This window comes from Eurypyga helias, unplaced genomic scaffold, assembly GCF_000690775.1.
Source record: "Eurypyga helias isolate BGI_N326 unplaced genomic scaffold, ASM69077v1 scaffold18135, whole genome shotgun sequence".
NCBI classification, from domain to species: Eukaryota; Metazoa; Chordata; class Aves; order Eurypygiformes; family Eurypygidae; genus Eurypyga; species Eurypyga helias.
Genome location: NW_010253646.1, coordinates 20,964 through 34,689, shown reverse-complemented (window position 1 = coordinate 34,689; position 13,726 = coordinate 20,964). Strand labels below are relative to the sequence as shown.

The following is a 13,726-nucleotide window of genomic DNA, read 5'->3' as shown; positions in this document are numbered from 1 at the left end:
CCTCTCCGGGAAGAATTTCTTCCTGATGTCCCATTTCAATCTCCCTCTTCCAGTTTAAACCCATCACCCCTTGTCCTGTCACTCCCTGTCCTTGGAAAAATCCCCTCCCCAGCTTTCCTGTTGGCCCAGTATAGGATATTTGAGTTCAGTGTGGTGTCCCCTGGATGCTTAGCTGTGGGGGTGGGAGATGTTCACAGTCTTGATTTATCTGGCCAGTGGTGGCTTCTGCTCTGGGAAGGCTTCATCCCAGTTTGCCCTTGTCCTTATTTCCCAGTTCTGATGGTGATTTTCCACCTTCTCCTGGTTCCCATCCCTCCCCATTTTTCCCCTGTGCAGGCACCCCTTCCCTCGTGTGTTCAGCTCCTGCAGCAAGAGGCAGCTGGAGAACTACTTCCAGAAGGGAGGTGGCATGTGTCTCTTCAACCTGCCCGACACCAAGGACCTGGTGGTGGGACGGAAATGTGGCAATGGGTTCCTGGAGGAAGGAGAAGACTGTGACTGCGGGGAGGTTGAGGTACGCTGCTGGGTGCTGCATCACTTTCATGCATTGTCTTTGCAGCTCAGCTGCTCGGTGGCAGGATGTGGACCACGTGGAGAGGGGATTGCTGGTCCCCACAGGGACCCCATCCCAGTCCCACATTCCTAAATCCATTTAACCTGATCCTAGTTTTCTTCTTGACTTTGCCCTAGAATGCTCAGGTCTTTCTCACCCCCTCAGTGCCTCGGTTTCCCCATTGGCAAAACGAGAAGTTCCGTGATGGGGGTGAAGGGGCTGGGGGAGGGCTGGATGGAATCACTGACCGTGGTGGTGTTGTCGTCTCCTCCCCACGCAGGAGTGCACCAACCCGTGCTGCAACGCACACAACTGCACGCTGAAGGAGGGGGCCCAGTGTGCCCACGGTGACTGCTGCCAGAGCTGCAAGGTGAGCCACCCACCACGCCCCTCCACTCGCCCATGAGCCGGGCAGGGAGTTGTGGCCCCCACCATTCCCTCAAACTCGTGTGCTGCGTGTCCGTAAGGTCAAACCCCGCAGTGCCACATCAGGAGGGTCACGTGTGAACTTGTGTCTGCAGGAGAGTCTCTGCTGGCTGCTTCATGGCTGGGGTCTGGCCCAGGCATTTGGCTTTATATAGCCCCATATAGTCCCACAGGGGACATTATAGATGGTCTATGGCCCCAAGCTGTGCCGGGAGGCAGCAGCAATACTGGCCTTTGCTCAGTGCTGATGTTTCTCTCTCCTCCTGCAGCTAAAGGTGGCTGGGACGATCTGCAGGGAAACAGCAGGATCCTGTGACCTTCCTGAATACTGCACGGGTGCCTCTCCCTACTGCCCGGCTAACGTGTACCAGCTGGATGGCTCGTCCTGCGCCTATGGCGAGGCTTACTGCAGCAACGGCATGTGCATGACCCATCACCAGCAGTGTGTCCAGCTCTGGGGACCGGGTGAGTCCCATCAGCCTCCTTGCCACCCTCTCCAGGCCGGGAGCTGCGCTGGGTCTCAGTGTTGCGTCTCTGTCTGCACGTGGGGTCCCCGTGGCCCCTGCCGGTGCGAATAGAGTGTAGTGGGTGGAGGGGTTGTGCTGTCGCCATCTAGGTTTGGGGTCTGCCTCCGTGGGGCTGCTGGGGAGGGCTGAGTGTGCTGTGCATGCACACACACAGCTGTGCACAGCCTGTCTACCCTCTGCCTGTGGCCTCCCATGCTGCATATGGCCCTCCTGCTGCATATGATTAACCATGCTACACAGTGGGGACTTACATCAAAGCTGGGGAGGACTTTTCTCAAGGGCAGGAAGTGACAGAACAAGGGTTAACGGGTTTAAACAGAAAGAGGGAGATTGAGATTGGACATCAGGAAGAAATTCTTCCTGGAGAGGGTGGGGAGGCACTGGCACAGGTTGCCCAGAGAAGCTGTGGATGCCCCATCCCTGGAAGTGTCCAAGGCCAGGCTGGATGAGGCTTTTGGCCTGGCACCTGCAGCAGCAGCTCCCTGGCATGGCTATCATTTCTCCATGAGCATCCAGCTGCTGCTTCTGGTTTTGAGGTTTTGGTGATTCTCCTTGCTGGCCGCTTTCCCCATCCCACACGGGACCATTCCTCCCTCCCTGCAGGTGCATGGCCGGCCCCAGATGCCTGTTTCCAGGACGTGAACATGGCTGGCAACACCTACGGCAACTGCGGCAAAGACAGCCAAGGGCGCTACGTGAAATGTGACAAGAGGTGGGTGTAGCACTGGCACCCGTGGTGAGGTGGCTGCTCCCCACACCTCCCGCCCTCACCTCAGCTGTGCCCTGCTCCTAGGGATGCGATGTGTGGCAAGATCCAGTGCCAGAGCTCAGCTAAGAAGCCCCAGGGGACCAACACCGTCTCCATTGACACCACCATCCGTTTCAACGGGCGGGAGGTGAAGTGCCGCGGCACCTACATGTACACCGCGAAGGACGATGAGGATGACCTCTCTGACCCCGGGCTGGTGATGACAGGGACGAAATGCGGAGATGGGATGGTGAGTACCTCATCCTCAGGCTGGGGTGTCCTCCAGATCATCTCCTTGGCTCTTGTCCCATCTCCAGTGTAGACACTGGCTCTTCTCTGCGTGCCACAGGACGTGGTCCCCACCCAATGCCTCCAGACGTTGCCTTGATGACGTGTCAACTGGCACAATTCTAGACGTCCCCAGATGCATGTGTGCAGGCCACCAAATTCTTTTTTCTGGCTTTCGTGTGCCTTTACCGACTGAATGCAGAGTGAGCAACCCCAGCAGAATTGCACGCCCCAGACTTGATGGATGAAGCTTCCTTCTATGAATAAACTGTTTCCCAGGGGAAAGCTGTGTTAGGATTCAAGATGACAAACAGATGCTGCTACCTGAGCATTAGGATGTTTTTTTCACAGCCCCTGCATCTCCAGGTGGTTTACAGAGGGTCAGTTCAGCCGAGAAAGGGCAGAAACCTGGTGGGCAACATGATGCCAGGGATGCATGCCAGAGCGAGCTGACGGGGGAGATACAGCCTTCGCTGTTTGGCATTTTAATTGTGAAAGTTTCGTCCCAGTTTGTGATGGAAGGCCAAAATGTTGACATTTTCTTGAGGAAAAATGGCTGATTTTGAAATCCAGTGTTGTTTTTTCTTGGCTGGTGCCTGCCTTTTAGGCAAATGGGAAATGCCTTTTCCGGAAGTTGCCAGGTGGGTTGTCAGAGGAGGGGAGTGGTGGTGGCCGGTCTCTTCTGTGCTGTCCTGGATGGGGGAATGGCAGAGGTTTCCTGGACTGTGAGAAAGTGGAAGTGAAACACGTTGACCTGAAACAATACAGTTTAACCAACCTGCATTTTCCAATAGAAAACATCCTTACAGAGAACCCCCATCTGTGAAACCAGAAGATCACTGTCCCCCCTCTCCTGGGCCTTTCCTTAACCTCAGCTTCTTGGCTCTCTTCCAGGTTTGCAAAGACCGCCGGTGCCAGAATGCCTCCCTTTTTGAGCTGGAAAAGTGCGTTTCCCGGTGCAATGGCCACGGGGTGAGTTACTGCCCGAGTTGAGCGCAGATTCTCCAGCGAAAACAAGTGTCTCCCAAGGGATGAGCTTTGCAATGTGACGGGCATCCGCTTTTTACAACTCTCTCGTGCATCAGCTGTGGGTGAGACTGAGCTGACCTGCTTCTCTGTGTCCAAGTTAAGGGAAGAAGATCCTTTGTGACGTAAGGGCCATCTGGAAAATTTGGATTGGGGTCCAGCTTAAACTGGAGAGTGGTTAGAGCTCAGGGCAGGTGTCTGTTCCCTCTCAGAGCAAAGCGAGAGGCAGAAACACAACTGGGAATGCAAAAAGGCAGGGCTGTGGTTTGGTGAATAGGAAGAGCCACCCTTGTCCAAAGCCTAAGGGCTACAGACCTCTGCAGAACGCCGGACTGGTCAGATAAGGCAATGACAAATCTATGGTTTAATGGGAAGATCCCAAGGGAAAGAAAAATGTTTAGCAAACTTTTGGCCTAACACAAAGTATTAAGGGCTTGTCTAGTCAAGCACTGTGAAAACCACGGGTGTAAGATACCTGTCTTCAACGTTTCTGCCGGGAGTGGGGAAATAAAAGTATCAGCAAGAAAATACCTCTGAACATTGCAGTCACAGATTTGAGGGCAACAGGGGCAGGATCTGAGCGATGCTGGGAGTTGGACTAGATGATCTTTGAAGGTTCCTTCCAACCCAAACTATTCTCTGAGGGGTGAAGGCTGCCAGGCATTAAGGTCCTTCATCCCGGATCCTGCCACTGGCCGTCTGCTCTCATCCCCACCCTACAGACCATTGTTTCTGTATGTCCCTCGTCATCTCCAGCCCTCCTTCTCTCTCTCCAGGTCTGCAACAGCAACAAGAACTGCCATTGCGATGCTGGCTGGGCTCCCCCGTACTGCGAGAAGCCGGGCTTGGGCGGCAGCGTGGACAGTGGCCCCGTGCAGCATGACAGTGAGTCACGACCCTTCGTCCGGCACCTTGTGATGCTGGTGGGGCTGGGGCGATGCCGCGAGATGGGGCGATGGGGTGATGAAGCTGCTGACAGCTCTGCTTCCTAATGCACTGGGTCGGCTCCCTTCAGGCAGGCTAACAGCTTGTGCCCAGCTCCGGTTGCATGGTGGCCACCCATTTTTATCCAAAGAGGGAGAGTGGTACTGCTCCTCTTTTGGAGGTGTGATCAGCAGTGATGTCTCTAGCCCGGGTGGCTGGGAGTGGGCAGGTGGGATTGACATTTGCACCGAGTGAAGCCAGAGGCTGCTGGCTGTCCCAGCACCGCGCTCATCTTTGTGCTTTCCCTGCCAGATCACGAAGCCATCTTAATTACCCTTCTGCTCATCTTCCTGCTCTTCCTCCCGGCCCTGATGATGAGCATCTATTTTTGGTACCGGCGGGAGAACTCACTCCTGAATAAATGGTTAAAGGACATGAGGAGGAGGAGCCAGGAGACATACAGGTGGGTGATGAGTCCTAAGTCCCTTCTCTCTTGAGAACCCAGTGAGATCCTGAAACCTTGTTTTCTTGCCACTGGCAGCATCCAGCCTGGTAGGAATGGTTGTGGAGGAGCTGGTGGTGCACAGGGCATGTTTCGAACTGGTGTGAGATAGGAAGAGCTCTCTCCTGCCACAATCTGAGGCTCCCAGCTCTCCCCTGAGCAGAGGATAGGAATGATCCATTGGACAGGACAACCCCAGGGAGTGATAACAAAGGTGACCTGGTACTGAGGAGCTTTCTTACCATCTGCTTCTGGCAGGCTGCAAGAGCTGGAAGGGCTCTGAAGTAGTGCTAATTTTAGATATTCTTCATTATTTCCCCTCCCAGTACAGGGCAGATGCACACAGGCCTCAGAGCCCCTACAGTAACTGGAGAAAAAAACCCAGAACCAACCAACCTACTTCATTGCCCTCATTATCTCAAGACAGGCTTGTCACCCCTACTCACCCAGCACTGCAAGCCTGTCAGCGATCTGTTAATGGAGAGAGGGTCTGGCTGGCACACAGCATTTTGGGAGGCAGCTGTAGCAAAAACGGTTGCTTTATTTTGCCGTTTGTGATCCTGGGCAGGAACAAACCCATCAGTAGGAAGTCAACCAGTGGCCAACCCAAAGCTGCTTTCACCTTGCGGAACATTTCCACTTCCAGCCACGCTAATAAAGTAAGTAATAACTCTTCTTCTGTGCTTGTTTTCCCTGCCTGAGACTTGGAACTTGTGGGTGATCACATACTCCTTCTAGGAACTGGGCTCTGTGCTGGTTTTGCACTGTGAGCCCTTCCTAAAAGTGAGTCTGTTGAGGTGTGCCTGCCCAAAAAGACCACAGTGATGGCCAGGAGCCTCTGGCAGGAAATTGCCCATCCCCTTGACAAAGCTTAGCAGGGCCTTTGCAATCCTGCTGTTGACTTTGTGCTGGGTCTCTGGGGAGACAGGTGCTTCTGCTGCTGGTCATGTGACCTTGGGATGGGTAAGCCCAGGGCTGAATTTAGGAAGAATTTAGGTTTTTTTGAGCATGGCCACAGTGGCTGCGAGTGGGGAAGAATGGATGATGTCTCCCATGTGGTGGAAATCTGGTATGGATTCACCGAAGCTGGCGCCCTGGTTCAGATCTCCTGAGCCCAGCACCTTTCTCATCCCTCTGTGCTCTCATACGGCTAGCGAGGAGCAACCGTGTTCATTTTTGGGGTGGGATGGTGAAAGTGGTGGTCCCAGAAAGTAGAATAAGTACCCAGTGCTCCTCCTGCAACTCCCTAGCCCCCAGACCTTGAGGAGACATCTGCTCTTCAGCACCCAGGAAAACGCACCTAAGGATTTTTTCCATCCTTCTGCTTTTCTCCTCCCTGCAGGCAACGCAAGCTGCATTCCCCCTGACACCCAGCGCTCACCAGCCTGGCTCCCAGCCTGTCAACATCGTCCACCCTCTTCGCCCAGCTGCCCACTCCATCCCTCTGCGCCCAAAAGACTCCAAGCCTCCCAGGCCACCTCCACCAGCCAGCAAATCGCACATGGTCCCCACCAAAACGGTTGTCTCCCAGGCTAAGCTGCCACCTCCAAAGAAACCTCTTCCCTGCAGCCCCGTGAGGACCCCACTGGTGAGCTTTGCTGGTTGGCTGTGCTTTCCTTCCTGACTCATAGAAATTCCCTGGATTTTGGCTGCCTGTGGCTCTTTTGGGTTGGGCACTGTTAAGGAAGTCTCACGCCAACCTAGGAAATGAATCTGTTGCAAAGCTCATTAGATAATGACAATAATGTAATGTTGTTTGGGGGGTGTCGTTACATGCTTTGAAGCGACTCGGCTCTGTAGCAGGAGAGAGGTTTGTAGGAGGTCACTGGGGTACTTTTCTAAGGATGTTAGGAGGTCATTGAGGTGCTCCTCTAAGGTCGTTGTCTCTCCCCATACACTTTGTGATCCCAGGTCGGCCCAAAGCACCAGCCTCCCCTTCGGCCTCTGCCTGGAAGTCCTCTTCTGGCCAAATCGCTGCCTCCCGCACATGGACAGACCCTGCTGGTCATGGTCCCTCCTACCAACTTCAAGGCGTTGGGTACGAGTGCCATGAGCCACCCCACGATGCCATTAAAGTAAGCCGAGAGGGGAGTTGAGGTACCTCCCACCACTGCTGAGGTCCTGAAGGGGGGCACCGTGGGGGGGTCCTGTGGGTCACGTCTGGGTGGGACATCCCAAATGTCACTGTGGTGTGCTGTGATTGTGGTGTCTTCACCGTGACCTGGGTTTCTGCTGCTCCTCCTCAGTGTGGCTGGTGTGGTCAGGTCAGGCTGCTGAGGAGCAGGAGAAACACTCTGTGCTCTGGAGGTCTGTACCTGCTGCTGTAGCCACAGAGGGGTTTGAAGCCCACCAGCTTTGAGGTAACTGGCCTGTAGGGCACTGGGGATCTTTGGTATGGAGCATTTGGGGGCGGCAGATAGGAATCAAGGGATGTCCCAAATCCTGCTGCCTGGGGAGCAGGAGATGGAGACCCTGTGCCCATAAACGACCCTGTGCCAGTGGTCCCTCTTGCAGGGTGCAGGAGAAACCCTGCCCACCAGAGGAAGGTACCTGTGGGGGTCTGGGGTCTTCAGACATGCCTCCACCTGGCAGGAGCCTGCAGGGTTTGCCCAGAGTTGGCCAGTGGTGACCAAGGTTGGGAATTTGGGACTTACAGGGTCCTGATGGGTTAATAAGAGAGATGCCATCTTTTGATGGGTGCGTATGGCCCCCCCATCCCAGAGCACAGAGAGGGCTGTTGGTGAGCTGCTGTGGGACAGTAGAGAGAAGGGATGGACATTGATGCTCTGTCTTGTCTTTCCTCCCTACAGACCGATGCCACCTCAAAGGTGAGTCAGACACCGCGCAGAACCGTGGGGGGATGTGCTTTGCTGCTTGTGGGTGGGTGGCCGTGGGTTAAGAACTGGGATGGGACCCAAGAGGCTGGGGGTTAAATGTCCCCCTTCCCAGAGGCTCTTAGATGAGCGGGACACGGCCCCTGTGGGTACCAAATGATAGCAGGCATTGGGTGCCTGAGTCCAAGGGAAGGGAGGACATCAGGCTTTCCAGTTCAGAGCTGGGGGATTCAGTCTAAAAGTCCTTTAAAATATTGCTGCTGCTTTCAACTCTTGCTGTACTGCAAAATTCTCTGGAATTGGGTCAGTGGAGCTGCAGGGGATTGCACTTGCAGTCTTGCTAGCCAGGCTGTGGGCCGTGGAGAGAAGGTACGACACTGGCCCTCATCTCTGGACAGTCTGCTTTACTAATTACTGCTTTGACCCTCTTGGACCATTTTAGATTCTTACACCTTTGTAGTTGCCACCAGAAGAAGGCTGAATACGGCCCAAAACTTTTCAGTGTGACTAAATCCCTATAGCTCATCTCTTCTAGCAGACAAGGTGGGCCTTGCTGTGGTCCCAAAAAAGAAAGGTTTAGTACATCCCAGCAGCTAAACATGGCTCCCTCCCCAGACAGCGCGGTTTCGTCCTTGCTGCCCTCCTGGCCATCTTCTCTTGAAACAGTGCCCATGTCAGAAAGCATTAACTGGCAGGGCCAGACTTGTGCTGAGGAGCAGGACATGCCACTGTCCCAATCCGGATTCATTACTAGACACCAGAAAAATGCTAGGAGAGGGCTAGGCAACTGTTGTCTTTCCTGGATGGATGAGGTGAAGGATTTAATGAATTCCCAGGATGGACTGTAGGTCCCGTATCGGGTTGGTTGATCTGGTGATGTCTCTTGGTAGTGCACAGACTTCCTTGTCTGTTTGTGGGAAGCCAAGAGCAGTCACCCCTTGGGGAACATCACTCCCAGAGCTGGTTGGCTCCCAGTTCTCACTGCCAGTTACTGCCCAGTGCTGCCATGTGCTTTGAAGGGCTACATCCTAGCAGGGTTTTGAGGGTGCATCAAAGGAAAACACCTCAAAGCAATACAATTTGGGGTTGTGTTTTTGAGAGGGGACATGGGTGACCATGACAGTCCCAGGTCCCCTCTGGTCTTGGGGACAGAAGCTGGCCTGTCTTCTCTGAGCGGTGGAAGGATGGTTGTGGTGGAGGTGGTGCATGCTTGGTCTTTGCGCTCGAATGAGTTGTCTCCTTTCTCTTTCTTCTTCCTCTAGGCCGGTCCCAGCCATCAAAATCCAATCAACCTCCTTCCCCTTGAAGAAGTGACAAACCAAGGACACCTTAAGCCCACCTTTCCTGAGCTGGCTCTCCTGATTTGCACTGCTGCTGGCGACAGGGGTCTTTTTATTCCTCTCTTGTTTTATTTGTATTTTGATATCAGAGGGCTATTTTTATAAGACAGAATCTGTATTCAGCACAAAAACTGTAGTGGTGGGTGGGGGAGGAGAGGGGAAATCGGTACCATGACATAACTAAGGGTTGAGGTGCACTGACGGTGGGGTTGCCACAACAGAGGCTCCACCACAGCTCCTGGCATCTCTTCCTGGCCAATTTACCTCCCAGCTTTAGTTTCTTCTTGACATTGCACATGGGGCTGGGGTGGGGTGACTTGGGGTCAAGTGAACATCCAACACTGACGGAAGATGCTGATGACAATGGCAGTGAAAGCCGTGTAATATCCTTATAGCTACCTCCTCCTTCTCCTCCAGGCCTGGTGAGACACCACCACCACCCACTGCCACCCGAGTTCAGTGCTGGGCATTGTGTCCGGAGAGACCTTTGCCATGAGGGAAAAGCGGTTTCCAGTCTGGACTCTGCCACACAGTGCTGGCACATTTCCATGAAGGCTCCAAGTTCTCAGGCTCCTCCTGGCCTCCTGCCTGGTTGCACAGGAAAAAAACCAGTGACAATCCTGGGGTTTTACCTGGAAGGAGAAGCTGTCTGGGAAATGGTTTAGTGTCTGAAGTACTGGTGGCAGCTGGTTACCAGGGTGCTTTCAAGGGGCTCAGGAGCCCTACATAAACATTGCATCTTTCCTGCTCATGGGGCAAGCCCAGCAGTGGCTCTGTGAGCTGTTGGCACTCTGCTGTCCAAAGGAGGAAGGAGCCACAAGCCGGGAACAAGAGCAGGAAGATGTTCTGCCTGTGCCATTGGCTTGCCCAAAGGCCTTGGCCAAGCCATTGCATTTCTCTGTGCCTCAGTTCCTCCCGTCTGTAAAATGGGGGGTGATACCTACCTCACAGGGGTGTTGTGAGGTTTAACAAACCCATGTCTTGAAAGGGCTTTACAATCCTCAGATGAAAGGTGCTGTTGACCTGCACAGTACTGTACCGTGCCACTTTCCTGTGACTTGACACATGGCTCTGCAAGGGTCTGAAATGAGAACAAAGGCTTTGTACAGTCCCTTGGCTCCTCTGACTCTTTTCTTGCCCAGAAGTTCCCTGAGCCCTTTGTCACCAAGGTCTCTGAGTCTCCCACCACACCAGTGCAAACACATCCCTGGAACCCCTTCTGTTAGCCCTTACACCTGGGATCATTCAGTCCAACTGTGTGTGACATGTCAACTACCCGGGGGTAGAGCCCTGGCCTAGGCCAAATATTTCTGGGATGTGTCCAACTAATGTGAAAGTTGGACATGATGTAGGCTCAGGGATAATCCTCAGGAAACTGGTCTGGTGTTTCGTTAGCACCCAAAACAGGCTGCTAATTGCAGATTTTGGTTAAGGCCACCTTAACCTAAACTGTCCTTGCTCTCATATGATCAGGTTTTGTTTTGAAGTCTTTGGTCATGTGCATGGGCCTTCCCTGAAGCTTTTCTCTGTATCTTTCTTGGTTGGTGGATGTAGGACCCTCGTACTCTGGTAAGTCACAGAGTCATTTAGGTTGAACGGGCCATCTTGAGATCATCCTCGGATGGCCTCCACAGGACAGGATAAATGAACCAGTCCTTAACCCTTCCCAGGGTCATATTCTTTTTAGTGGTCTCCTAAGGACTTCTGGCACGGTCAGACTGGAGGAAGTAACTAGAGAGCATATGGAGAAGGGAAAGTCTGCTTTGTGCCTGAATGCCCTCCCTCCTACTGTCCAGTATAGGTGTTAGCAGAGGGTTAAAGTTGGGAGAGCGTTTGGAGAAGTCACTGCAATGATGAAGTGGTTGGAAAAACTTTTCTCAATGAGTTGGACCATTTAGCTTAATGACAAAGTGAGGGATGACAGCACTGTAGACAAAAAAACATCTTACTTTGGGGCCAGCAGTTGAATGATCGCATCAAGCTGGTGTGATGTCCCTGGGCTTGGATTCTGGCCCATTAATGTCACCTGCCTGGCCATCCTGCTCCCCTTTGTTTTCTGCTGTTCCCAGTGGGGAAAGATGGGGAATTTACCCTCTACAGTTATCCAAACTTCACCACTAGTGCAGAGCCAGGACATGCACATTTAGAGGCTAAATTTGAGCTATTTAGGCTGGAAATGAATTGATAGAAACCTCAGTTTCTGATCTCAGGGATCCTGTGAAGATGTACCAGACTAAGGCTCTGCTCAGCAGCGCAGTAACTACCCAAACCTGATGTTTTCTACCTTCTCAAAGAACCTTTCTGTGCCTGGGAGATGTCCTCGCATGCACCAGCAGATTTTTCTTGTGGCAGGCTGACCGTGCCGTGGTGCGGAATGACCCATCGCATCCTTTTTGCCCAGGTGGAGCAGCAGTGCTGAGAACAGCCCTCCCAGTCTACATGCCCAGACCAACCCAGTCCCTCTACTCGTGAGCTGTAAGCTTGCTCCCCTCTAGGAGCAGAGGTACGAGGGGCTTGTAATTCAGGGGTGATGCACAATGATCTGTTTGCTGGCTCTGTCTAACCTGAGATGGTCCCAGGGAATGCAGATAGATGGTGTCCATCCTGATGCATCCGCAAACATAAGATATGCTCTGGGGGTCCATGGGATGGGCAGAACATGAGGCCTGGGATGAATCCAAGGAGGGATTTCGGGTGTTCAGATGACACTAGGTGGCAGCAGATGAGCACGACATTCTCTGCTCAGCATTACCTCTAACTTGTTGCTGGCATTTCCAGGGACCAGATCTTCAAGAGCAGCTTTTCTCTTTGCTCCTTCTCCTCAGGATCTCCATCCTTTGCAGATGATTTGCCCCATCATCTGCAAATCCATTAAAAGCATGAGATTAAAACCATGCTTTTAATTCACAGTAGCATTTTGGAAGGCCGGATGGATCCATCTCCTTGGTCCTTCTAATCTGATGTCTGATTTCTGACAGCAACAAGACCCAGACGTTTCAGAAGACAGGTGGAGCAAAGCCCAGCTCCTTTCAGATTTCAGCCTGATTCCCGGTGGAGCCTGGTGACAGGTCTTTGCTCTGTCCTGGTATAATTGCCTTTATGCTCTTCAACCCTCCGGCGATGGAGAGCCCACACTGCTCCAGGGAGCATCTTCCTTTCTGCCAGTAGTACAGACATTTTCCTCAGCTTCAGTCCAGTTTACCAGTCTCTGTCTTCCTCCTGCACTGAGATGCTCCAGGTCCTGTGCAAAAGATGGAAGTTACACTGGGGTAACTTGGGTGAACCCGCTCCAGCGGTTCCTCTTTCTCTGCACAGCTGCTCTTCGCTTGCTGCCTCTCATTGCCCCCAGCATCCTTGCAAGACTTCTGAGGTCCCTGCACGTCAGGCACTTTGCAAACAGCAAAACTGAGAGCTCATGATCCAGCCTACTATGGAATTACTAGGGGCCTCTGGGCTTTCTGGATGCTTTCACTATTAGTGGGGCTGATCAAGGGGTGTAGGAGTGTGTGTGTGGGTGTTTGAACATCTCCCAGGCTTCCTTTTAACAGAGTGGCCTCCTTGTAACTAAACATCCAGGCAATCGTGACAGGCACAGCCTCGACCCTGGAGAAAGGTCCTGCCAAGCTGGCAGGGCTCATGTGGGCCCATTCTGGAGATGTGACACCATAGGGGAACAGCACGAGGGGTGCTGGCTTCATCCCAGTACTGGCAACTCCCCTGCCCGAGGCTGTCAGTCACAGGCAGACCTGGCCCGTACACTGGTCCTGCATCTGAGGCCGGACTGATGTAGCTCACTGGGAGGACCACACCACGCTCTGTGGATGTCCGGCTCTGGAGTAGCTGTTCCAGCATGTTAGTGGGCTCATTGGGATTGGCAGCTTTTCCCTATGGAACAGAAGCAAATCCAGGTTGCAAAGGGACTCAGGACTGTACCTCCCTGGCCATTCTGGGTGGTTGCTGTTACCCGCTACATGTGGGATGAACCTGGCAAGATCTGGCCCTTGGACAAATGGTTGGCTCTGGTTGAATTCTCAGTTCTCCTCAGTCTGTGATATGGAGCCACTGGTCCATCCTCTGTCCCACCCCTGCCCTGTCCTGCCCAGTCACCCTGGGGTGCCATGGCAAGAGCTGGATCCTGACCCACAGCAGCCCCCCTGGCCTGCTTGGGCTCTTCAGGGGTTTCCAAGGGATGAAGTGGGAGGTGGAGGAAGCGCCAAAACAGGGGAGAGTCCCCAGTGATTGAATGGCTCCCAATGAGCTTTGGGAACTGGGGGGGGCTTTTCTGGAGCACACTGGGGAAAACACCTTGGGACAAGAAGTGTCCTTGGCTCCCTGGAGTCTGAATTTCAAGGTGCATGAAGTTTGCACTGAGTTCATTTTGGGTGTCCTGGCACCAGACGGGCTCTGTCCCCCGGGATACAGCATGAGGTGACACTGCTAGCGTAAAATGTAAACCCACCTTTTTACTTGACTCACTTAATGCTGCATCCTGGGGTGGGAGAGATGAGGGACATGGACACCCGAACTGGGAGCAGGCAGGCAGTGCACTGCCAGGCAT

General features: G+C 53.4%; 1 protein-coding gene across 1 annotated transcript in view; it reads left to right on the top strand.

Annotated features, from left to right (window-relative positions):
- The window catches only part of LOC104510478 (disintegrin and metalloproteinase domain-containing protein 33-like), a 26,126-nt gene extending 16,887 nt beyond the window's left edge, over positions 1-9,239 (top strand). The window contains exons 12-24 of the mRNA XM_010152739.1: positions 337-514; positions 834-923; positions 1,249-1,444; positions 2,110-2,218; positions 2,300-2,504; positions 3,437-3,514; positions 4,345-4,453; positions 4,805-4,955; positions 5,563-5,653; positions 6,337-6,582; positions 6,906-7,069; positions 7,805-7,822; positions 9,091-9,239. Coding sequence (XP_010151041.1) covers positions 337-514; positions 834-923; positions 1,249-1,444; positions 2,110-2,218; positions 2,300-2,504; positions 3,437-3,514; positions 4,345-4,453; positions 4,805-4,955; positions 5,563-5,653; positions 6,337-6,582; positions 6,906-7,069; positions 7,805-7,822; positions 9,091-9,142 — 1,687 coding nt within the window. The 3' untranslated portion in view covers positions 9,143-9,239. The remainder of the gene's footprint in view (positions 1-336; positions 515-833; positions 924-1,248; positions 1,445-2,109; positions 2,219-2,299; positions 2,505-3,436; positions 3,515-4,344; positions 4,454-4,804; positions 4,956-5,562; positions 5,654-6,336; positions 6,583-6,905; positions 7,070-7,804; positions 7,823-9,090) is intronic.
- Positions 9,240-13,726: the final 4,487 nt, after the last annotated feature.